The 23,988-nt window shown below is 44.1% G+C and overlaps 1 protein-coding gene and 1 long non-coding RNA gene across 3 annotated transcripts in view; one reads left to right on the forward strand and one right to left on the reverse strand.

Annotated features, from left to right (window-relative positions):
• The first annotated feature begins 1,451 nt into the window (after positions 1 to 1,451).
• LOC126010831 (uncharacterized) lies at positions 1,452 to 2,538 on the forward strand. Its single transcript, XR_007496740.1, has 2 exons — positions 1,452 to 1,591; positions 1,632 to 2,538. It is a non-coding gene; the product is annotated as an uncharacterized LOC126010831 (long non-coding RNA).
• A 5,851-nt stretch (positions 2,539 to 8,389) lies between these two features.
• The window catches only part of IL12RB2 (interleukin 12 receptor subunit beta 2), an 83,290-nt gene continuing 67,691 nt past the window's right edge, over positions 8,390 to 23,988 (reverse strand). For both annotated transcript variants that reach the window (XM_049774393.1, XM_049774392.1), the window contains 4 exons: positions 21,291 to 21,428; positions 19,115 to 19,205; positions 14,665 to 14,764; positions 8,390 to 8,926 (listed from right to left, as the gene is read on the reverse strand). In XM_049774393.1, the coding sequence (XP_049630350.1) occupies positions 8,390 to 8,926; positions 14,665 to 14,764; positions 19,115 to 19,205; positions 21,291 to 21,428 (866 nt within the window). The remainder of the gene's footprint in view (positions 8,927 to 14,664; positions 14,765 to 19,114; positions 19,206 to 21,290; positions 21,429 to 23,988) is intronic.

Consider the following 23,988-nt stretch of genomic DNA (forward strand, 5'->3'; position numbering starts at 1 on the left):
GCTGTTGATCCCTCTTGAAATTGCAACATGCACACCGCCTAAATCCGTGTTTAGATTTTCAAATATCTTAAACTTGCTCTGGACACATGTTTATACCTAAACGACAGAAAAAATTTCTAGCAACAAAAATCTGCTTCTAAAAATGCTTCACAAGTTCTCTCAGCCATTGCTAGTACTTTGTCACTAGAGAATACATAGCAATATATGGAATGTTGCAAACTTTCAAGATAGCCTAAGTCTTAAATATTTGGTCCATTGGTTGTGCCTGATGGATGTTAATTCGCCTCCTAGTTCACTTCTGTGTCGAGCTAAAACTGTGAACCTAACTTTCTCTTATTGGTGGGTAATAACTGAAAATAAAGACTTATTTTCATGATCACTTCTTAAAAGTCATAAGAACAAATACGATGCTATTTATCTTTGTTTTTCTGACTTGTGTGTGTCCCCCAGTATAATGCTCTTATATAATTCTCTCTTTAAGCTACATGGATTTTTTTTTCCTTGGAGGATTACTTGTAAAATTAAGCTCTGAACATGTTTAGTAGGAATTTTTTTTTTTTTTTTGGTCACATCTGGCAGCGCTCAGGGCTTCCTTCTGGCTCTATGCTCAGAAATCGCTCAGGGCAGGCTCGGCTCGGGGGACCACGCGGGATGCCGGGATTCGAACTATGGTCCTTCTGCATGCAAGGCAAACACCCTACCTCCATTCTATCTCTCTGACCCTAGGAGGAAGATTTTTATGAGTATTATTAGGTGGGGAGAAAAGAATTCCAAAGACCAACATGGTAATTGACTTTTGGGGAAGCAAATCACATTTTGAATGTTAAAGCTAATTATGGAAGGCTTCTCTTCACCTTTATTTTTATTCTGACAAACCAGGTTATAGTATTCTAAATTTGCTTAAAAGAATGCATACTCTTAGTTAATAAGTAACTGGATGTTTTACAAGGTAATGCCAGAGCTGATATTTTTACAAGGCTATTGCAGCCTGCATTGAATAAGTAGAATATCATTTTACAGTTAAAAGACTTGATGCCTGTACATTTTACTAGGTTTTAATTAGAAAATGTAAGCAGGACACATCTCCAGGGTCAAATTATTGGCAACTTTTTTAAGGGGGTTTGGAGGGGAGAGTACTAAATACATAGGGTTATTTTTCTGAGCTATGTTTGCACTGGAATGGGGGATAGCATCCTTAATATTAGGAAAATTGGTGCTAGCTAGATATTATAGGGTAAAGAACTCAAGTTCTTTTTTTTCTGTTTGTTTTTGTTTTTTTGGGGCCACACCCGGCGGTGCTCAGGGGTTCCTCCTGGCTGTCTGCTCAGAAATAGCTCCTGGCAGGCACGGGGGACCATATGGGACACTGGGATTCGAACCAACTATCTTTGGTCCTGGATGGGCTGCTTGCAAGGCAAACGCCGCTGTGCTATCTTTCCGGGCCCAGAACTCAAGTTCTTAAGCGGAAGGAATGAAGTACTTTAAATTTATGGAGAAACAAACTGCTAGCACCTGATTTTGATTTTAAGGTAAGATAGTTTTGTGGATGACTATGCCAGAAAGTAACTTGTAGTTTAACATCTAATAGATTGTGGTGCTCAAATTCATAAGATTCCACTTTCTAGAGAAAGTAGAAAGTATCTCCAAGAATGGAGATTCTAACTCAAATATTGTAACTGAGTTGAAATTGACATGAAATAATGACTACTCAGGTAGTCTAATCAGCAGATTAATTTGGAAAGCTCAGAATTTGATTTATAGTCCATTCTGCAGAATCTAAGGAATGAGGCAGGAAAGTGGGCTCTTGAGAGTAGTGAAATAGTATCGCTTCCACACTTACCAGCTTTCAGAAATTTTGGTTCTGGGGCCACTGTAGTGGTAGCACAGTGGTGGGGTGTTTGCTTTACCTGTGCCTGACCCAGAAAGAACAAACGTTTGATCCCCTGCGTCCCATATGGTCCCCCAAGTCAAGAGCCATTTCTGAGCGCAAAGCCAGGAGTAACTGCTGTGCATTGTACTTATTTTTAAAAACAGGGTCCGGAACAATCAGCATCGGGTAGGGCATTCAGTATTTATTAGCCTTCTTTGCAGATAACCTGGGATCAATCCCCAGCATTCCATATGGTCCCCTGAGCACTGGTGGTGTGATCCCAAAACAAACAAAGGCAAAATATATGGTTAGAGAAGTTACTTAAATAGATGTCCCAAACTGAGGAAATAGCTAAATCAAAGTAAAGGCTTAACCTAAAAGATGAGTGGTGGTACAATTTTACAAAGTGGTTAGGACATACAAATAATGTCATCAATGTTTTGGTACAGCAAAACGATGACTGGAAATCAACAGGTTAAATTATTAAATTGACCTGTTAACACTGATGTGATTTACATTTTTAAAGGGTTTAAACTACAAAAGATGTGTGTCCTACAAAGCCTAAAAATCTGGCATTTTATGGAGATGTTTGGTGTCCCATGTTTTACATTGTTCCCAGATGATCATGTAAGAAGTCTCTTAAATATAAGTTTCAAGTAACAATCATCCTACAATGTGGGAAGTAGTGAAACTAGGAATATTTTAAAATACAAATTTTACCTCTTTATCTTTAATCATAAGAAATGTAATAATCTCACCAGTTGATGTCATAGTACTTAACTGCTTCATATTTAGTGGTACTTGTTACGATAATTAATTTTCTGAGATAAGAATTCTGAATATTTTGTTAGAAGAAAATGTCTTGAGGGGGAAAGAGTAGCATCTGCCAAACTCAGGCTTGGGTTCTGGTGTGATTTTTCTCACATCTCAAGAAATGAGATTGGTATCCTACAAATCTAGTTTGTAATTTTGCTGCTTGTAAATAAAGGTAACCACTTGGAAAATGTGAAACTTACCAGAATGAAAAAAGGCATCTATGTTTCAGCAGTTCATAGAGGAAACCAAAAAATGAGCCAGTTAATGTGTTTTTGAGTAGGAAATAGCCTTGGAAGTTCAAATCCATAAAATTGGGTGGTGGTGTGTTTAAAGAGAGCAAGTAATTGTGCTTTTCTTTTTAAAGCATTTTTATTGCTTTAAGTACTCCACTTTTTCTTTAATAATAATAGAATTAGTGTTATTTCCCTTATGTGGTCTGCCTAATTGTGCCTTGTTTGATTTAGATTGGCTGAATAACTTAATATATTGAGGGTCCATTACTTGGTGTCATTTGTTTAAATTTTTACCTGGTTTTATGTAGAATTCTGAAAAGCCGAGAATAATCTAGAATGTTAGGACTAGTCTGGTTTTTAGAGAAACTGATTAAGATGAGCAGTAAAGAACTGCTTTCAAGAAAAGGAACTACAGGATAGTAAAATGTGTTGTCAGTTCCAGTTTGATCTTGCACTGTATGTGGTTGTATCACTACCACTGGGTCCTTAGTACCACTGGGTATGGCCCAACTAATACTCCCAAAAAAGGGGGCAAATTTCTGTTAAAGAGCAGAATAGTTTATTCTCTAAAACCAGAACTACCAGGTAATAGTGTGGTTTTGGCTAGGATTTTTGATATTTGTGTATCGGTCTGTACTGTAGTACTAGCACCTGTCTTTGAACTAAAGCCTTAAAAAATTCCATGTACTTTACTGACTTGAATACTTGGCCAAAAATGGGCCTTTGCTGTAAACTGTTTTTGAACATTCATTGCCTTTATAGTTCTCAAGTTTCGAACCACTACATGACATCTCATAGTAACTAGTTTGTCTTTTTCTACTTAGGGGGAAGGGTGTGTACTAAGGGTTGAACAAAGTGTCATCACAGAAGATGAAAAATGACATTGACCATAAAGAAGGACTAGAGTGTATATCTAGACTCAATTTAACATTTAGTTAATTTAAAGGTAACCTTTAGATGACAGTTTTGAGTAATACAGGTATGAAAAGAATGCAAGAAATAAAATTTTAGAAACTGAAGAGAATGCCATTTTAGTATATTTTCAGTTTTGTATTGATTTATAAAAATGAGGTACCAGTCAACTATATATAGCTGAGCACGTCTATATAACACTTCAAAAAAATGTACAAATGCTTTTCATCAGTATTAAAATGCACGTTCATTCCAGACATGCTCAAATTTGAGGGTACTGTAGAAATTACGATCCTACATGAATCTTTTTTTCCCATTGAATAATGGGATATTCTAAAGTTGGAGTTGGAATTATAAGTTGTGTTTATTATTAGACATAATGAATTAACCAGGTTACTTATAATGGGCATTTTGGACCTCTTCCCCCATTTTAAGTCAGTGGTCAGCTTACATCTGGTTATGCTCAAGACTTAACCCTCCTGACAACACTAGAGTTGATCCTGGTGGGTTAGGGACCATATAGTGGTACTGGGGGTCATGCTAGGTAGATGTAAGAAAGGCAATTATACTACTACCTCTCTGTTAAACTATTTGTGTTTTATTCATTGTTTTTGTTTTGGGACCACACCCAGCAGTGCTAAGGTTACTCCTGGCAGCTTCTGAACCATATAGGATGCTGGGGATTGAACCCGAGTTCGTCCCTGGCCAGTCATATGCAGAGCAAATGCCCTACCACTGAGCTGTCACTCCAGCCCCTTGTTTTTATTCTTTTTTTTTTTTTTTTTTTTTTTTTTGGTTTTTGGGCCACACCCTGTGACGCTCAGGGGTTACTCCTGGCTATGCGCTCAGAAGTTGCTCCTGGCTTCTTGGGGGACCATATGGGACGCCGGGGGATCGAACCGCGGTCCGTCCTAGGCTAGCGCAGGCAAGGCAGGCACCTTACCTCCAGCGCCACCGCCCGGCCCTTGTTTTTATTCTTGACCAGCTTCCAAGACAACTTGTAAATACCAGCTTTTAATTTGGCCCAATTTCATTCTGGTAGTGTTAGTAAATAACTTTTGATATTTGATTATGGGTGGTGAGCTTTTCATATTTATTGTGTTTCATGTATTTTGTTTTGGAGCCACATCTGATGGTGCTAAGGGTTAAATCCTTGCTGTGCTTGGATCATTCCTAGCGGTTCTGGAGGACTGTATGGGGTGCTGGAGATCAAGCCAAAGTTAGTCATCTGCAGTATTAGCACCCTGTTTGTACTATCTCTCCAGGCCCCCAAACTTTGGTGTTTAGACCCTGGGTAATGGAAGAGCTTGGTAGGTTTATTTTTTTTCTTTCTCTGACATACTGCAAATATTTTTTTTGTGAGATGGGTTTTTATAGTTTTGAGAATTTAGTATATAGGTTGTGACACAAAGATCTGATTTTTCATTATCAGGAATGTGGGAGAGTTTAAAGAAAAGTAATTGAGGATTGACTAGAATAGAATAGATACCAATAGTTTAACATCTCTAACTGGTAATAGAGCTTTGCTGAATTGCAGCTGTGGGCTATTAATAGAAATAGAAAATGGGACAGGAAAAAGAAAGTATGGAAAGAACAAAAAAACAGATTCCCAAACTTAGTTGGCCTACCAACCCCTTTTCAGAAAAACACCTCCTTAGAAATATACCTTGTTTTCAGAGCTTTGTTATCTGCTCAAAGACCACTCCTGGCAGTGCTGATAAGACCTGGACTGGCTATAATGAAGCAAATGCCTTACTTGCCCTCAAATCTACTTTAGGTGAGCAGACAGCCTGGAGTAACCCCTGAGCACTGCCGGGTGTGGCCCAAAAAAAACCAAAAGGAAAAAACAGAAAAGGTGCCCCTGTAATGGTACCTACTACTGTCCTTGGGTCTTTCCAGTGTAAAACCCCCCCCAGCCTGGGAATATATTAATCACTTTTTGAATCACAGAACTAGATAATAAATCCAACTTGCCTATAAAGGAAATAGAAGCTAATAGAGTGGCAGAGAGGTAAAGTGCTTGGGGGCCTGGGCTTGATCCCCTCTGCTATGTTCACCTGAACACTACCAGGAGTGACCTCAGGGCAGAGTCAGGTATAGCTCCAAAATTAAGAGAGAGAAAAAAATAGAATCTGATTTCTGAAAAAGGGATTTTTAAGATTGGGACCATAGGGATTGCTCCTGGTGGGCTTCGGGGGACCTAATGAAATGCCCTACCTGCTATACCCCTGGCTTCAAGATGCTATTTTTTAAAGAAAAATTTAAGGGGCCGGAGAGATAGATTGGAGGTAAGGCATTTGCCTTGCATGAACAAGGACCATGATTTAAATGCTGGCATCCCATATGTTCCCCCGAGCCTGCTGGGTGGGGTGGGGTGGGGAGGATTTCTGAGCCAGGAGTAGCCCCTGAGCGCTGCCGGTGTGACCCCCCCCCCCCCCAAAAAAAATTCAAGATATTTTTCCTTTGCAGTACAGGGAAGTGACCTGCCATTAAGAGTAAAATCTGGGACTGCAGAACGTAGGTCCCAGAGAATTTGTCCTGTCTAATGGGGCAGAGATTGCTTGGTTGGCTTTAAATTGTTAACATTACTAAGTAAAAGCCTAGCCATATAATACTGGTGAACTTGACTAGTCTGATTTATAACTTTGACTACATGGGAAGAGGAGCTTGTGGAGCTCCCCAAATGTCTACAAAGGGACATGTTTCCCTTTTCTATTATGGTGCTGGGGAACATTGTCACGGTTTCTGCTTTCATAGTAGACATCCAGGAGACCAGCATCCTCAACTTTAGTATTTTTAGGGAAAATTGCATTATCGCCACAGCCTCAGAAGGGAAAAAGAAGATCATCAAAATGGACTCATCAAAGGGGTACCAAAAATAGGAAAAGAAAAATATTGCAAGAATGAATTTAGTGCTTTTAGGAAAGTGGTGGGGGGGAGTTTGCCTTGTTAGAGGAGGTGGCTTTGTGTTCCATGGATGGGGTTGTATGTCCCAAGTGTAGACTAGTCTGTCTGGTGAAGCTGCAGAAATACCTTGGAATCATAGTGCCACTCTGCTAAATGGAGCAAAGCTTAATGGGTATGGGAGGAGCAAATAATGAGTGGGAATGGTGCCAGGAATCAAAGAACAAGCAAACAAGTGGTTGTTTCTGGAGCTCAGGAAAGGAAAATGAAAATCTCCCAGTTAGTCTTCTGATGGGACAGTTGTGTCCTCAGGGTCCCAGTCTTGACCTGAGCTTAAGGTTCTGGGAGAGGTAGTATCAGTATTTGACTAGCTGTTCTATGCCTTAAAAAGTGTCTATAATAAAAGGATAGAGACAAGGAATAAAAGTGGTGGAAGTACATAAACCACAACTTTTAAGAGGCGCAAAACACAGACTGCCTTGGGAATGGAATTCTTTTTTCCAAGCTTGACAAGCTGTTTGAGGAAGCAGCTGAGAGTGCCATGAAGGGAATCAAAGGACTGATTCTGAATATAACCTTGGTTTGAGTAGCAGCAGAGAAAAAACGTGGGGTTAAAAGATGTGACCCACTCTACTACTGGATCTCAGATAGTTCTGCTTGCCTAGTTTTCCTATGGTAGTCTTGTATCTTATGTTAGGGAAAGGGCATTTCTACCACTGCTGTGGGTTGCTCATCCTCTAGTCATGGCTCTGGCACTTGCTTTGCCTGGGGACATCACCTTTTCCTGGTGCTTGCACTCCTCAGCTACAGTCAGAAATCAGTCGTGCTTGGAGACTCTAGGATCACAGATTACTGATAGCTGCCAGGTACAAACTGCACCAAGAAAATTGTGGCGGAATGCTTACAAGCCAGCAGCATTAGTCACTAAGCAGAGTGGGTGAGATTGCCCCTAGGGGTGGAAGGAAGGAAGACACTGGAAGGATCAGAGGCTACAAAGCCTCAGGTACAATAAGGCCCTCTAAAGAAGTTAAGTATAGCAAGGGTTGAGAGTGGGGAAACTAATTACCTTTCTATAGAGGGTGTCCAAGTTTGGGACCCTCCCAGTAAAAGTTCTGTTCTCCAGTCCAGTAGTCACTAACATGATTATTGCAATAAACCTGTCGGTCAGACTGAACGGTCTGAAGAAGTCCATTACCTTTCTTGTCCACTGTACTGAATAATACAGATGCATGTATAGAACAGTTTGATCTCAAAACTACTGGATAGCATGAATCTAGACATCACTTGGAATGGAGTAGGTCATTTATATAAGTGATTTGTTTCCTCAATGATCTGGAGCCACTGCCATATTATTCAATTTTAGCTTCTTTTTAATCCCCTTTTCTCTGTTGCCAGCATTGCCAGGGAAGTTACAGGAAATCAAGAGTTTCTAGGCCCCATTAGGGTTACATTTTTTATTTGAGGGATGGTTAGAAAGACTTTGTCCTGGTTCTGTGCTCAGGGTTCCCCGAAAGTGCTCTAGGGAACTATGGATTGGACCAGGTAGGTGCATGCAAGGCAAGTACCTTCCCTCCTGTTCTATCACAAGACCTAGTAGATAGGATGTGATCATCCTGAACGGGGACTCGGCTTCTCAAGCTTCACTCTTTGGCACTCAGAGCACAAGTGAGTCACGGCGCATCTTCAGCTGGTCCAGAGTCAGCTTCTCACCATAGGAAAGGGGGAGCGGGTGAAGAGAAATTGAGGGGAAAATCGAGAGAGAGATGTGCTGAGGTCCCTGTTCTGGACTGTCAGTTGTGGGAGCTGCCTGTGCAGGGTGGTCTGCTATGTTGGAGGGTAAGTAGCCTTCCTGGGTGGGAAGGTAGCCCACAGGAAGGATTGTTAAGGGGCTGGGTGGGTCTCCTGGCTTTGAGTCTGGGCCCCTGCACCCCAACATCTTGTATAGCTCTACTAGTTCCCCCGCCTCTGTTGTGAGACCACCTGAGGGGGCTGAACTCGGGGCATCATACACTCGATCTTCGGGGGTACAGTGATTTTGGATTTCTTGTCTTTTTTCTGGCAAGTTGGGACATTGGGGATGTCTGTGGGTTGAGGTCGCTTGACTAAGGACTTCATTGATGACCAGAGGCTCAGGCTCTTCACAGGTGAGCCAGCCTGTCAGGAGGCAGGTGGCTTGCAGCAGTGTTGTTTCCTGGGGAGGCAAAGGAAGAGGCTCTTTAGATCCTGTTAAGTCATCATGCTCAGTGAGTTTGCAGCGCTTCCAAAGGGCCATGTGAGCTTAGATGAGACTTTGTGAGCTTTCGTGCGCTCTAGCTTGGGGAGCAAGGACTAGCAGTTTAAAGGAGCTCTGAATTCTTGAATTCCAGGCCAGGTTGTGAGTGGACTAGTTTACCTTCAACCAGAAGACTAATAACTAATGTGGAACTTCTTTCGGGTCACTTGTCTATCCACTGCTGCACCAGCATGCCCGTCTGTTGGGGTTTGGGACAAAGACACAACTCAGGCTCACTGACTAAATCCTGAGAGATGTAGAGTAAGGAAAGGGAGGAAAAAAGAATGAAAGTCCTTGTAAGGGATGCTCTGGAGTATGGACTTTGATTCAACTAGCTGCTGAAAGGTTTTAGGCAGAGTAATTTCCTCTTTTAAGAAAACCCCCTTTGAAGCAACTGTTGGAAATACATTTTTGTTCCCTCCACCCCCCAGCTAGTTCTGTTAACATTTTCGTTCACACTTCAACATCATCACTGGTTACCAGCTCTTCATCATCTCCACCTTTCCTTTGTAAACTTGCCTGGTACCTAGGCCAAGTCCTTTGCACTTACATTAATGTTTTAAATAGGCTCCATTGGAACTCTCCTTACATCCTGGAAGCTTTTCCTTAAGAACTTGAGAACTCCAAACCTTGTACAAATGCAGGAAATCTTACGCCCATGGCCTGGCTAGAGACTTATGCATTTTATCCCATGCTCTACTTCTGAAAGCAGTTTTCCAATCTTTCACCAAGGGCTTCCATTTCCACTGCTAGCCTGCTTGCTGCATCCTCTTCTATAAAGCTCAGAGGGATGGTAGTTCAGGGACTCATTGGGGCCATGGCACATGATGCTTTGCACTACTACAGACTACCTGTCCACAGACCACTTGTTAGCAAAAACTAATTCTCATGCGGAGTGGGGGAGGGGGAAGGTTTTTGACAGTAACAGCCTTGAAATGGTCACGTTCTGAGGACAAGATTAATAAGGTTGACCCTCCACTCTGATGTCTTCCTCTTTGCCTTGATCTTAGCAAGATGCAATCAGAGTCTTCTATATACAAGGCAGATGCCACACCTGCTGTACTATTTATTTCTCTGGCTCATTGTGGATAGAAAAACTCTGGAAAGTCAAAAGGAATCTGGATAATGGTCTAGGAACCGATGTTCTGTCCCAGGACAGACTTCCGTAAAGGGGCTCCTATAAACTACAAAGTGTGTGTGTTTTACCTATGAGATTCACCACCTAAATGGGCTAGGCACCTTGGTCTGGCTTGGATCCAGGCTGGTTGTTGTGCATCCTGCTTCCAAAGTGCAGATATGGTGCAAACATTGCTGTTTTGGATTGGAGTCAGACACTTACTTTCAGAGTTTAGCAGTTCTAGAAGCCATGGCTCAGTAGAGCAAGAACTGGAAGACTACTATTAGATCAGACACCTGGATACTATTGTGACACTATTTTAAGTGTTCATGTATTTAAGTGGGTTAACATCCCAGTGGCTCCCTGTAAGACAGGACCTTTTTCTCTAATTTTAAGACCTACAACACTTTGAGAGCAAAATGGAAGAGGGTTGTAAGGCCTGAAAACACAATGTCCAACACTTGTTTCTGATGTCTGTCTCAGTCTTAGAGCATGATTGGTGTTTTTCATAAAGCCCAGGCCTGAGTCACGTGACTATTTGCTTAGACCGACTCGAGGCTTACTGCAGGTCTTGTTTTAAGTGTGTTTTTAAATTTTCTAATTTGCTAGTAGTTTTCTACAAGAAATCTGCAAGGGACTGGAGGTGTGGCGAAGTGATAACAGCACTTGCTTGCAAGTGGAGGACCTTGGGTTCTATGCTCAGCACTGAATGCAGTGTACTAAGTCCTCTTAAGTACTGCTAGCAGTCACCTCAGCACAGACCTAGGAGTAGTTTCTGTACCTTGCTGAGGATAACACCACTTCCCCCAAAAGGCAACAGAAAAGTGGAAGTAGGGGCCGGAGAGATAGCACAGCAGCATTTGCCTTGCAAGCAGCCCAGCCGACCCAGGACCTAAGGTGGTTGGTTCGAATCCCGGCGTCCCATATGGTCCCCCGTGCCTGCCAAGGGCTATTTCTGAGCAGATAGCCAGGAGTAACCCCTGAGCACCGCCAGGTGTGGCCCAAAAACCTAAAACCAAAAAAAAAAAAAAAGTGGAAGTAGCTTTATAAAGTACTTTGCACCTTCTGAGAGGCTTATCCTTTGGGGAGGGGGTGTCACCAGCGATGTTCAGGAATTATTTCTGGCTCTGCACTCAGAAATTACTCCTAGCAGTACTTTGGAACCATATGAGATGCAGGGGATCAAGCTTGGGTTGGCCACATGCAAAGCAAATGACCTTTGCGCTGTACTATCACCCCAGCCCTTGAGACACAAATACTCTTGTCAGCTTCATACAGACCCTGGACAGGCTCCCAGAAATCTTGCATGGCTCATGACTTGGGTGCATTTCAAATCCTCTCCTTTACATATACATATATATCTGACCTATTCTAGGTCACATTTAAAAACTTTGCATTTTTAACTTTTGAGTATTTGGGAAGATTATTGGGGGGGGGGGCTCCCAAGCAGTGCTCAGTGGCTTGAGGGACACTCTTGGAAATACTTGGCCAACTTGAGTCAGTGGTTCACACACTACTGCCAAGGATGTGAGGCCCAGGCTCTGTGGCATCTGGACCAGCCAACAGAACTACATTAGTGATGCTATACCCGCAAGGTTCTTTCTGGTAGTCATGTGCCAGAGATGGAACCCAGAAAGACATTGCAAGACCGTGTGCAAGACATTTGTATACATCCCAATCGTACAATCTCCTTTTCCCCATCTTGGAAAAGTTATAGCATACAGGTGTATGTATCGCACTTTCTTTTTTTTTTTTGGTTTTTGGGTCACACCCAGCGGTACTCGGGTTACACCTGGCTCTTCTCAGAAATAGCTCCTGGCAGGCACGGGGACCATATGGGACACCGGGATTTGAACCAACCATCTTTGGTCCTGGATCGGCTGCTTGCAAGGCAAACGCCGCTGTGCTATCTCTCCGGCCCCTTTTTAAAAAAAAACTTGATTGAATGATTGATTGATCGTTGGGCCACACCCAGCGATGCTCAGTAGTTACTCCTGGTGCTGCCCCTGGCAGGCTGGGGGACCATATGGGTGCTGGAAATCGAACCAGGTCCCTCCCAGGTCGGCCAATGCAAGGCAAATGCCCTATTACTGTGCTATCTCATCTCTCTTTTTACAGGGTGGCTATGTACTAGGAGGCTATACAGCAATGCCCCCAATCAACCTGCCCATCTTGGGGCAGATTAATTACATTACTTCTGGTTCTTGGTTACTTAATCAACAGCAGTGAACAAACTCCAGCCATACAATTAGGGGCATGTGTGGCGATTTCTGTTCACTTTCTTTAGCCCTGTCTCCTTGTAAGCATTTCTTTTAGGTTTTTTACAATGCCGTGGGGTGGCTCTGCCCCCTCCCCTCACTTATTAGCCTAATGATGCCAGAGCTACCTGCAAGAGCGCCAGGTTTCTGTGAGTGATGTGGAACTGCTTCCCACAAAGCTATTTCAGGCTTTTGGGATACAGGACTATGGAATCTCAGCATTGGCTTAACTGACCCCACCGCTTGTAACTCAGTAAAGATGCCATGTAGAAAATCACCCCCTCCGCTTATGACCAGCCAAGTGAGAGCCGCATGTGCTAACATAGTTTTAGGTTATCTGTCTAGTTCTGGGGTACTTGAAACACTTCCCTCGCTTAAAGGCCTTTTATGAGTGGATCCTGCTTGTGTGTAAATCCAAGATGCCCTATTTATTAGCTGATAACAGTGGGTACACTTAGTCATCTTGTTTCCTTACCTGAAAACTGGGGCTAATAGTATGATCTCACAAAGTTATTAACAAAAGGAAAAAATGTTTTTATTCTGGGGCCACAACTGGTGGTGCTCAAGTTTTACTCCTGGTTCTGCACTCAGAAACTTCTGGTGGACTCAAAGGGACCAGGTGGGATGCTGAGGATTGAACTTGGGTTGGCTAAGTGCAAGGCAAACACCCTACCTGTTGTACGGGTCGGCTAAGTGCAAGGCAAACACCCTACCTGTTGTACTATGGCTCTGACTCCTGGAAAATAGCTTTTTTAAAGTGGTTGGCCTGGGCTAGAAAGATGAATACAGCAGATACTCTTGCATTGTGTGCAGTTAATCTAATTTTGATCCCCAGCACTGCATAAGGTCCTTGAGCACTGCCAGGAGTGATCTCTTGAGTACTGATCTCAAAAGTAAGGCCCTGAGCACTGCCAGATATTGCCTGAAAACAAAAACAAAAAAAAGTGCCTGGCATATAGAAAGTAATTTCTATATGTATTTAAAAACATTATATCATGTATAGAATATAAAAATACAATATAGACATAAAGTTAGCTACTGTTAGTACTGTTTTTGTTGGTTTTTTTTTTTGTTTGTTTTTTTGTCGTCGTTGTTGTAAATTAACCGGGACAGAAACCCTTAATAGAGAAAAGAACTTCACAAAGGAGCCTTCTGGGGAAGAAAGTGAATGACCTTTGACTTGGAGGTCTATGTACTTCCTAGGGCATCTTCCTTAGTCCTCACACACATGGGTACAGTTGTCTGTTTCTAGCTCACAGTGAAATTAGGTTCAGATCGTCAGGCAGTTTGCCCAGGGGTCACTCATCCATAGAAAGTCGGAGATGGAGCTTTACCCCAAAGGCACTGAACCAAAGTAACTGAGAGAAGCCCTTCCTGAGAAGAGCTTGGGTCCGAGAGGGTTCTGAGTATTAGAACGGATTGGTTAATTTAATGCAGTCACTGGCTGCATTGTCAGGTCTCAGGAAGGGAGGCCCTAAACAGCTGATGGAAGGGACTTTGGGGATCTTGACCTTGGCTGGCTGCAGTGCTCAGCTGTGCTCTATCGTTAGGGGCTGCCTGCTTGCTGACCCACCAAGCAATACAGTACCCCCTTTGCATGCCCTGCTAGGAGACTTAGACGCAGATGCAGTTTCCTTCATGGCTTGCCTCGCTCTCACCACCAGCCCAGTGGTACAACCTTTAAAGTCCTTCCTTGCTCAGTGTACTGACTTTCTGGCTTCTTGCCAAAACCAAAATAACTCAGGCTGCTCTCTGGCTCTCTCTGTCTCTGTCTTCTTTTTTATCTGCTTTCCCTTTTATTCCTCTCCCCTCCTCTTTCCCTACTTCTGCTCCCCTCTCTCCCCCTTCTCCCCCTCATTGTCCCTCTGTCCCCTTCTATCCCACCTTTCTCCCTATGCCCCCCACCCCACCCCAGAAAGGACTGGAAATATGGCACAGCTTGCAGTCTGCTTGGATTTGAAGGGTCAGTGCTCAGGCTAGAGCTTGGCAAGTGGTAAAAATCCTTTCCTTTCATTTCTTTTAAAGTAGGGAGGAGATGAGGCGGGAATAGAACAACGCAAAGACGAATGAAAAGCTGTGGGCCCTTTAATCTTTCGGTCATTTAATCATTTCTGCTTCAGACAGGACCTCTGCATGGAATGATGACTCAGAGGCTGAGAGCACAGCACGAGTGGCTGAGCTGCTCCACAAGATCTGAGAGCCCAGGTCTCCTTGTACTATAAGGGGAAACTTAGATGTGCTCACTGCCCTGCCAATACCTGAGCGCTAAGGTTTGTACTCACCTCCACTGTGGGATGTATCTTTGCCCAAGAGCTGTTTGCTGGGTCTGGAATTTCTCGGCTCCACCACTGAGGCCTGAGGGTGGTCAGGAGAACAAATGCCCTGTGGATACAGAAAGCCGTGACAGGTGGACCAGAAGCATGGGTTCTCCACACAGCCATCTCGGGGTGATGCAGGAGGGTACTTCTGTGTGCATGGTGGAAAGATGCCGACACTGACCGAGAAAGAGGAGACATCCCTGGGGCTGGACGCTTTGACTGTGAAATTTGCACAGGTGATATAGAGAATAAACAATGGAACATTGGCTCTGTGTAATGTCTCATCTGTCACTAGCCTGCCATAACTCCTTTAGCAAACGTCACTGATAGATGATCTGTCTGCAGGGCAGGACTGCACAGGAAGATGCAGCACTTTCCCTTAGGGACCGTACTACTGAGCTGACTCAAACAGGTATAAAAGCCTTCCTAACAACCAGTACATTGTTGGACATGAAAAGTAAAACAGGACACACTATTTTTGCAGATGATGCAAAAGGCGTCACTATATTCAAGTTTTTCTAGAGCAAAAGAAAGTCAAAGGAGCCAGAAAATACAACTTGTAAGATGCATTTCTTGCATGTGCTAATCAGGGTTTGATTCCTGTACCACATAAGGTCCCGTGAGCCCCACCAGGAATAAACACTGAGCACTGTCATGTGTGACCCCAAAAAAACAAGTATTGAAGGAAATGGGACAGAGTTGGAGTTAATCAAAGAAAAAGGGGTCTTTTTGTACACTGGCATTTAAAAAAATGTTTTTAATGAATTTAGATAATGGAAAATCTTAAAGAATGTTTATTGCAACTATGTGAAAATGTCAATATATGATGTGAATATTTTTTACTGTAAAATTCAGAACTATCGGGGCCGGAGCGATGGCGTAGCGGTAGTGCATTTGACTTGCACACAGGACAGACCATGGTTCGATCCCCAGCATGCCCCAAGCCAGGAGCAATTTCTGAGCACATAGCCAGGAGTAACTCCTGAGTGTCACCGGGTATGGCCCAAAAATAAAAATTTCGGAACTATCATGAACCTTTTTTTTTTTTTTTTAAAGACTTGGCTTTAATAACCTTGGATGTTTTCTTTTTTTTTTTTTTTTTTTTTTGGTTTTTGGGCCACACCCAGTAACGCTCAGGAGTTACTCCTGGCTATGCACTCAGAAGTTGCTCCTGGCTTGGGGGACCATATGGGACACCGGGGGATCGAACCGCGGTCCATCCAAGGCTAGCGCAGGCAAGGCAGGCACCTTACCTTTAGCGCCACCGCCCGGCCCCAGCTTGGATATTTTCTAAGAAGAATAAGCCTCCAGGATATACTTTGATACACTTAAAGCTAGATCTGGGCCCTACATCTAGATTTTTCTCCAAAACAATGTGAACAGAGGATCCTGAAACATAGAGACCAGGCAAAAATCATGTCAATAAAACAGGGTGGGTAGACCAAAAAGAAGAAATCTAGGCCTCTCGACATGGAGCAGAGCTACCAAGCCAAGCTGGAGGACTCCAACCTTAGGACTATTATAAGGGAAAGAAATAAACTCTTAAAGCCACCAGATATGGGAGCTTCCATTTATTTATTTATTTATTTATTTACTTACTTACTTAGTAACAGCAATTTCACCTTCACCCTGACACTTCTCTGAAGAATATACATGTGATCCGAGGTGACTAAATTTTTTTTTCTGTTCAGTTTTGTGTGTGTGTGTGTGTGTGTGTGTGTGGTTTTTGGGTCACACCCGGCAGTGCTCAGGGGTTACTCCTGGCTTCATGCTCAGAAATTGCTCCTGGCAGGCACGGGGGACCATATGGGATGCTGGGATTATGCATGAAGGGCAAACATCTTACCTCCATGCTATCTCTCCGGCCCTTCTGTTCAATTTTTCTCTTTTTTTTTTTTTTTTAAAAGTCTACCCAGAGGGGCTGGGTGGTGGCGCTAGAGGTAAGGTGCCTGCCTTGCCTGCTCTAGCCTTGGACGGACCACGGTTCGATACCCCGGCGTCCCATATGGTCCCCCAAGCCAGGAGCGACTTCTGAGCGCATAGCCAGGAGTAACCCCTGAGCGTCACCGGGTGTGGCCCAAAAACCAAAAAAAAAAAAAAAAGTCTACCCAGAGAGAACTTGGCTTTGAAATATACATCACATATGGGAGTTTCAACAAAGGCAAAGCTTTTCACAAGAGTTCAGTAGCCAGTGGACCGACTTTGAGCTGATTTTTGCTTGCTTCTCTTTACACATTGGCCGGGGAAAATTTGTATGGGAGAGCTCATTAAAAATGTTTGAAAATAAAAAAGTTTGAAAATTGGGGGCCGGGAAGGTGGCGCTAGAGGTAAGGTGTCTGCCTTGCAAGCGCTAGCGTAGGATGGACCGTGGTTCGATCCCCCGGCATCCCATATGGTCCCCCCAAGCCAGGGGCGATTTCTGAGCGCATAGCCAGGAGTAACTCCTGAGCGTCAAACGGGTGTGGGCCCCCCCCCCCAAAAAAAAGAAAATTGGGGCCAGAGAAATAGCACAGTGGTAAGGCTTTTGCTTTGCATGCAGCTGACCCAAGAGGGACCCAGTTCGATTCCCGGCATCCCATATGGTTCCCCAGCCTGCGAGATACTGCAATTTCTGATTGCAGAGTCAGGAGTAACCCCTGAGTGTGGCATTGTGTGGCTCAGAAACCAATCAATAAATAAATGAAGCTTTAAAAAATGTTTGAAAATTAGGAGCTGGAGAGATAACACAGTGGTAGGGCATTTGCCTTGCATGCGACAGACCCAGGACGGACCTGGTTTGATTCCTGGCATCCCGTATGGTCCCCAAGCTTGCCAGATGCGATTTCTGGAACGAAGAGCCAGGAGTAACCCCTGAGCATCTCCAGGTGTGGCCCAAAAAACAAATCAATATATTAAAAAAATGTTTGAAAATTGGGGTTGGAGAGATAGCATAGAGGTAAGGCATTTGCCTTGCATGCAGAAGGATGGTGGTTCGAATCCTGGCATCCCATATGGTCCCCTGAGCCTGCCAGGAGCAATATCTGAGTGTAGAGCCAGGAGTAATCCCTGAGTGCTGCCGGGTGTGACCCCCCCCCCCCCAAAAAAAACGTTTGAAAATTAATAATGCCAAAAAAAATTTAGAAAATGATGACTAAATAGGAAATAGTTCCATGATGGTGGTGGTGTTGGGGGGGGGAACACCTGAAAAGCAACTAATTCTATCTTAGCTGTAACCTCTTCAACTTTTTGGTATGTGTTAAACACCGTTTAGGGTAGGGTGTTAATTGTTACTTCAAAACCCACTATTCTCTCTTTGAGAACTTTATGGTGGTTTTTTGTTTATATATTTATTTATGTACATAATGAGTTCACCCAAAAGACCACCTTTCATTTTGGAGGAATTCTGCCTAAATGTCTTAGAGGGTCACTCCTAGAACCAACCTGAGGATATGGTATGGTTTGACTCTGATAGTGCCTGGGATCACCAGGGCCACCCCAGTAAGTAGGGCCTGGAGGGAGTAAGGAGTGCTCTTCAGTAGAACTTGGGGAGTCATACAATGCAGGGGGGCCATACGGATTGAGTTTGTGCAGGCCTATGTCCTAATCCCTGTGCCACTTACTTTCCCACCATTTTAAGCTTCCCATGCCTTGCCCCGTTCTATGAGTTATGTCCAGAAATGTCCCAAGTGTCTTTCCCATGTAAAGGTTCCTGGGAATTGGGGCCCCTTCCTTTCTTTACCCAAGTTATAGAAAACAAGTGATGACTACAGATCCTGCAGATCCAGAATGAATTTCAGGATAGAAGAAAGCAGTGCTAGGAAACACTGAAAAGTAAGAGGTGGCATCGTAGATTCCTTCACTTGAATGCTTCCTGCATCCAGGGAGGGAAAAGACTGAATAGTCTACAAGTGCTTCCCATGTTATCTTAACAGACATAGTGAATGCTAAGTGGCATATCTTACATGTCCACTTGCATACTCTCTTAAAGTACATATTGTCTGGCAACTTGAATTAAAAAGTAATCCTTTATTCATACCATTTTATTCCATCTACATCTTCAATGGTTGCATAATGCAACTGCAGAGCGAGATAAATTGATTGGGCATAGGATATTTTTTTTTTCAAATAATTTTCTTTTTCAGGAGCAATACTCAAGGGAAATAGTTGCCATTGAATATCTGCATATGCCTGTAATTTATATTTAAAATAAATGCACAGGTAGGAATAGCTTGGCCAAACACAGTTTTGGGTATTAGTGTTATCAAATCCTAGACCTCTCCCCGCTCTATATCTTCAGCAAAAACATACTTTAAGCAATACTGCTGTTGCGTAAAACTTTCTGATTTGCTTTTCACTTCCTCGATCTAGGAGCAGCAACAGTTAACATCAAAAAGGAAAGAGACATTTTTCAGATTGGCAGATGTAATCAACTCACTTTTGCCGGAAGCGCCGCACTGAGCAAATGCCCGCAATGAGGATGGCTATGCAGATGCCTGAGGCCACCAACAGGATCCATCTGACTTTACCTGAAGAAACATTCAGTCTTGTCAGTAACATTCAAACTCAAGAGCTTTCTGGATGCCAGGCTCTACATGGGGCCCCAATGCAGACCAAGCAACTCATTCTTTGTCTATTCAGTAAGGGAGAAAGGCCCCTCAGGAGGGTCAATTCTTAGGTTCTAAGGGGAGGCAGTGAGGGCTGATCTTTTCTCCAGAGTTGAAGGAAAAGGGGGGAACTGAATCAGGAGCCCCAAAACCTAGTCCTATCTCTGCCACTAAGCGATGTAAAGTCTGTGGATCTCAGATTCCTGGATCTGTCATAGTTGAGCAATAATGTCTATTTTTCAGGGTCCTCCTGTGAAGCTTCATGCTGATGTATTTCAAGCACATAGCAACACATATGATCGTACATGGGCCCTCAAGAAACAGCTGCTATTACTTTTATTAAGTGATATAAACCTCCTAGCCATAGAGAGCCTTAGAAACAATCCCACTCCTTTCTTTGAATAGAATGGCAGCATATTACTATGTCAGGCTGGGTACGGGGCTACTGTTGAATGGTCTATAGTATGCTCTAGAAGTTAGGAGTATGGCAGAAGAGGCAGATCTGTCCCATGAGGTGTGGCTAAGGGGTGCTCCAGCTAGTGTTAAGGATGAAGAAGTCTGGACAACTTAAGGGGTTTGAGAGAGGTGCAATGTCGAAGTTTGAAGTTGAAAGATGGATGGGAGTTCTCGTGAAGTGGTTAAGTTAGGGAAGCTCAGACAAAGGCAGGAAAAGAGCAGAGCCCTTTCGTGAGCTGGTCTGGGCTTATTTTGGAGGACAAATGCTAGGCTGTGGCTGAAGATGTAACGAGGGGGTGAAAAGAACCCAGCACACAGCCTGGTTCACAGCATTTGCACACTTGAGAACCTGCCATGGATTGATTGCCTCAAAGCACCGGAATGTCAGCTTTAAGGTTCTTGCAGATTCTTCTGAGAGGATGAAGTGGGAAAGGGAAGACATCTCTGGACCTGAAAGGCCTGCTGGGCTCTGTGGGAGTAACATATGCGGAGCTGAATGAATTCAGGCGAGGGTAAGGGACCTTCCAGCACCTTGCAGCAAGGGTGAGGGTTGTCTGCACGCCATCAATCTCTTTTCCTGGGCAGATTGAACAGACCTGGTGTACCCCAAGTGAAAAAGCAGTAGAAAGTGGACAGGCACCTAATTACTGAACTGCTGACTCATTCACATGCAGGCATGCTCCAGAAACAGAGAGTGTCTGTTAGCTCAATGGAGAAGCCTGGCCTAAAACACCAAAGTCGTGAACCATCAACTCCATGTTTCAGCGCCTTGCACAGAATCGACCTGGGTTTGATCTCCGGCATCCCATCTGATCCCCTGAGCACTGCTACCAGGAGTGATACTTGAGCTTAGAGCCAGCAGTAAACTCAGAGCACCACTGGATGTGGCCCCAAAAGTCAAAATATAAGGGGCCTGAGTGATAGCACAGTGGGTAGGGCATTTGCCTTGCATGCAGCCAGGTTTGATCTCCGGCGTCCCATATGGTTCCCTGAGTCTCCCAGGAGTGATTTCTGAGCTCAGAGCCAGGAGTAACCCCTGAGCGCTGCTGGATGTGGCCCAAAAACATTAAAAAAAAAAAATCAAAATATTAAAATCCCTCAAAGGTATAGAAACTGATGGTAAGCATGCATGTGATTTTGTCATCCTGTGTAATCCCCCAAAGTGGGATGGAATTGAACCTAACTGCACACCGAGGCTATGGGGGGAGGGAGGTGTACTGGGGGCCACAGCCGGTGACACTCAGGAGTTACTTCTGGCTCTGCACTCAGAAATCACATCTGGCTGGGGGGACCATATGGGATGCCGGGGATCTAACCCACGTCCGTCCATCCTGGGTTAGCTGCATGCAAAGCAAATGCTCTGTGCTACCATACCGGCTGCCATTTTTAGAGTGACTGTCAGGCAGGCAGTCTGTGGTCCACATTAGCACCTTGAAGCAATGCTGGTCAGTGGCAAATCACACAAATCTGCTCTTTTCTAAGCCGAAGATGGAAGGAATTGTGCCTGAGCATGAGTCCGGTAGCCTCGCCATCCTCACAGCTATTTCTTACCTTGCAGCCGGAATTCCCTTTTATTTCCTTGAGGACTTTCCCCAGCAGCTGTCAGGGCGGTCATCCACAGGATGTATGTCACTTGGGGCTGCAGGCTGTCTATGGGGTGTGAATTTGGGGAGTCCTGATAGGGAAATTCTAAAAGGAAGAAAGGCAAGCATTCATGGAACTTAACAGGCTTTGATTAAGTTTTGTTAATGCTTCGTTTACTTTGAGAGTGGAGCGTTGCAAAAGCCACAAGCTTACAAGGGCTGGGGGACCCGGCTGCTGCAGTGTAGCATGAGGTGTCCACCCAGGGGCACAAAATGTAGCCACCTAGACTGCTGGCCCAGGAAATAGAAAGAGGAGAAAGAGAGATACAAACTGAGTATCTTTTATTCCTGTCTGCAATTTGAAGTCTGCTGCTGCCCACTGTGTGTGTGTGTGTGTGTGTGTGTGTGTGTGTGTGTGTGTGTGTATGTGTGTGTGTGTATGTGTGTGTCTGTGGGTATGTGTGTGTGTCTGTGGGGGGGAATTTCTGAGAGAGAGAGGGAGAGAGAGGAGAGAGAGAGTGAGAGAGAGAGAGAGAGAGAGAGAGAGAGAGAGAGAGAGAGAGAGAGAGAGAGAGAGCAGGCAGCATCTCACTGATGATTTAACTCCGGCCCCCCATGGGCTAGCAGGCTCTGCTCCAGTCTTTTCCCCACCAATAACTGCCAAACTCTCCTTTTTTATGGGAGGCAGTTGTCTGTGACGGGGGGGGGGGGGGGGGATGTCTCAGTCCAACTGCCATTACAGGAGGTCCCAGTACAATTGCCATTGGGGGTGTCATCATTGAGTAATTTCCTTAAATACAACAATAAAGCATGTTGTTTTAAATAGTCTGAATTAATTTGAGCCTCAGACATTTTTTGGTTTGGTTTTCAACTCCACTCGGCAGTGCTCAGGCATTACTCCTGGCTCTATGCTCAGAAATTACTCCTGGTGGTGCTCTGGGTATCCTTTGGGGCATTAGGGATCAAACCCTGGTTGGGTGTGTGCAAGACAAATGCACTACCATTGTATTATCTCTCCAGCCCCCCTGAAAGTAATTTTCTTTTTTTTTTTTTGGATTTTTGAGCCACACCCAGTGATGCTCAGGGGTTACTCCTGGCTATGCTCCCAGAAATCGCTCTTGGCTTGGGGGGACCATATGGGACGATGGGGGATCAAATCTCAGTCCGTCCAGTGTCAGCTGCATGCAAGGCAAATGCCCTACCACTGCACCATCACTCCAGCTCCTGAAAGTAATAGTTTAATAGGCCTCATCCAGGTATAAAACACTGTGTCGGGGCCGGAGAGATAACACGGAGGTAAAGCATTTGCCTGTCATGCAGAAGGACAGTGGTTTGAATCCCGGCATCCCATATGGTCCCCTGAGCCTGCCAAGAGCGATTTCTGAGCGTAGAGCCAGGAGTAATCCCTGAGCACTGCCGGGTGTGACCCAAAAAAAAAAACAAAAATAAACAAGCAAACAAAAAATACACTATGCCAGTCTATTCAAAGAGTTCAAAAATTTTGGTGGTAGAATTACCTAATTAGAGTTGTTTTTGTTTTTGTTTTTTTACCACTCTGCTTTTGAGATTATTTAGCTGCAGTAACTTATTTTCAACTACAACTCAATGTTTATGGCATGTATCCAGGCATATTTGAGAATTCTTAAAGAAATCAACATCCGGGCCGGAGAAATAGCACAGCGGCGTTTGCCTTGCAAGCAGCCGATCCAGGACCAAAGGTGGTTGGTTCGAATCCCAGTGTCCCATATGGTCCCCTGTGCCTGCCAGGAGCTATTTCTGAGCAGACAGCCAGGAGTAACCTCTGAGCACCGCTGGGTGTGGCCCAAACCCCCCCACCCCCCCCCAAAAAAAAAGAAAAAGAAATCAACATCCAAATGTTTTCGATGGAATTTTAATGAGCACGAAGTTTAGCCATTCATGAAGTAGGCATTGAAGTAACATTTGTTCATTTTAATTTCCACTTTTGGGGAGTAGATTCTGAATTCTGGGTTAAATGGACCTAATATTGCTTTAGCGTGCTCAGGTTTTTTTGTTTCTCTTTTTGGATGCCACCTGGAGATTCTCAGGTATTATTCCTAACAATGATTGGTTGGGGTGAGGGCTGAACTTGGATGGGCTGCATGCAAGGCAAGTGCCTTACTACTGTACTATCTCTCAAATTATTGTCTTCAGACACTCAAGATTGAGGGGCTGGAGCAATAGCACAGCGGTAAGGCATTGGCCTTGGACGCAGATGACCTGGGACAGACCTGGGTTCAATCCCCAGGATCCCATATGGTCTCCCGAGCCTGCCAGTAGCGATTTCTAAGCACAGAGCCAGGAGTAATTCCTGAGTGCTGCCGAGTGTGGACTCAAAGAAAAACAACAACAACAACAACAACAAAACAGACACTCAAGATTGAAAGCAGAGGACCAAGGGCAAGGAGGGTGAGTTCGGTTGAAACTTGATTTGGGGAAAGAAAGGGAAGAAAGGGAGGAAGCTGGGTCTGGCGCATTCTTATGTAGGATACCTGGGAAAGGTGAAAAACCTTTTCAATTTTCTTTTTTTCTTTCTTCTTCTTCTTCTTCTTATTTTTTTTTATTTTTGGGTCACACCCGGTAGTGCTCAGGGGTTACTCCTGGCTCTACGCTCAGAAATGGCTCCTGGCAGGCTCCGAGGACCATAT

The sequence above is a fragment of the Suncus etruscus genome, chromosome 6 (genome assembly GCF_024139225.1).
Source record: "Suncus etruscus isolate mSunEtr1 chromosome 6, mSunEtr1.pri.cur, whole genome shotgun sequence".
In the NCBI taxonomy this organism is placed as follows: domain Eukaryota; kingdom Metazoa; phylum Chordata; class Mammalia; order Eulipotyphla; family Soricidae; genus Suncus; species Suncus etruscus.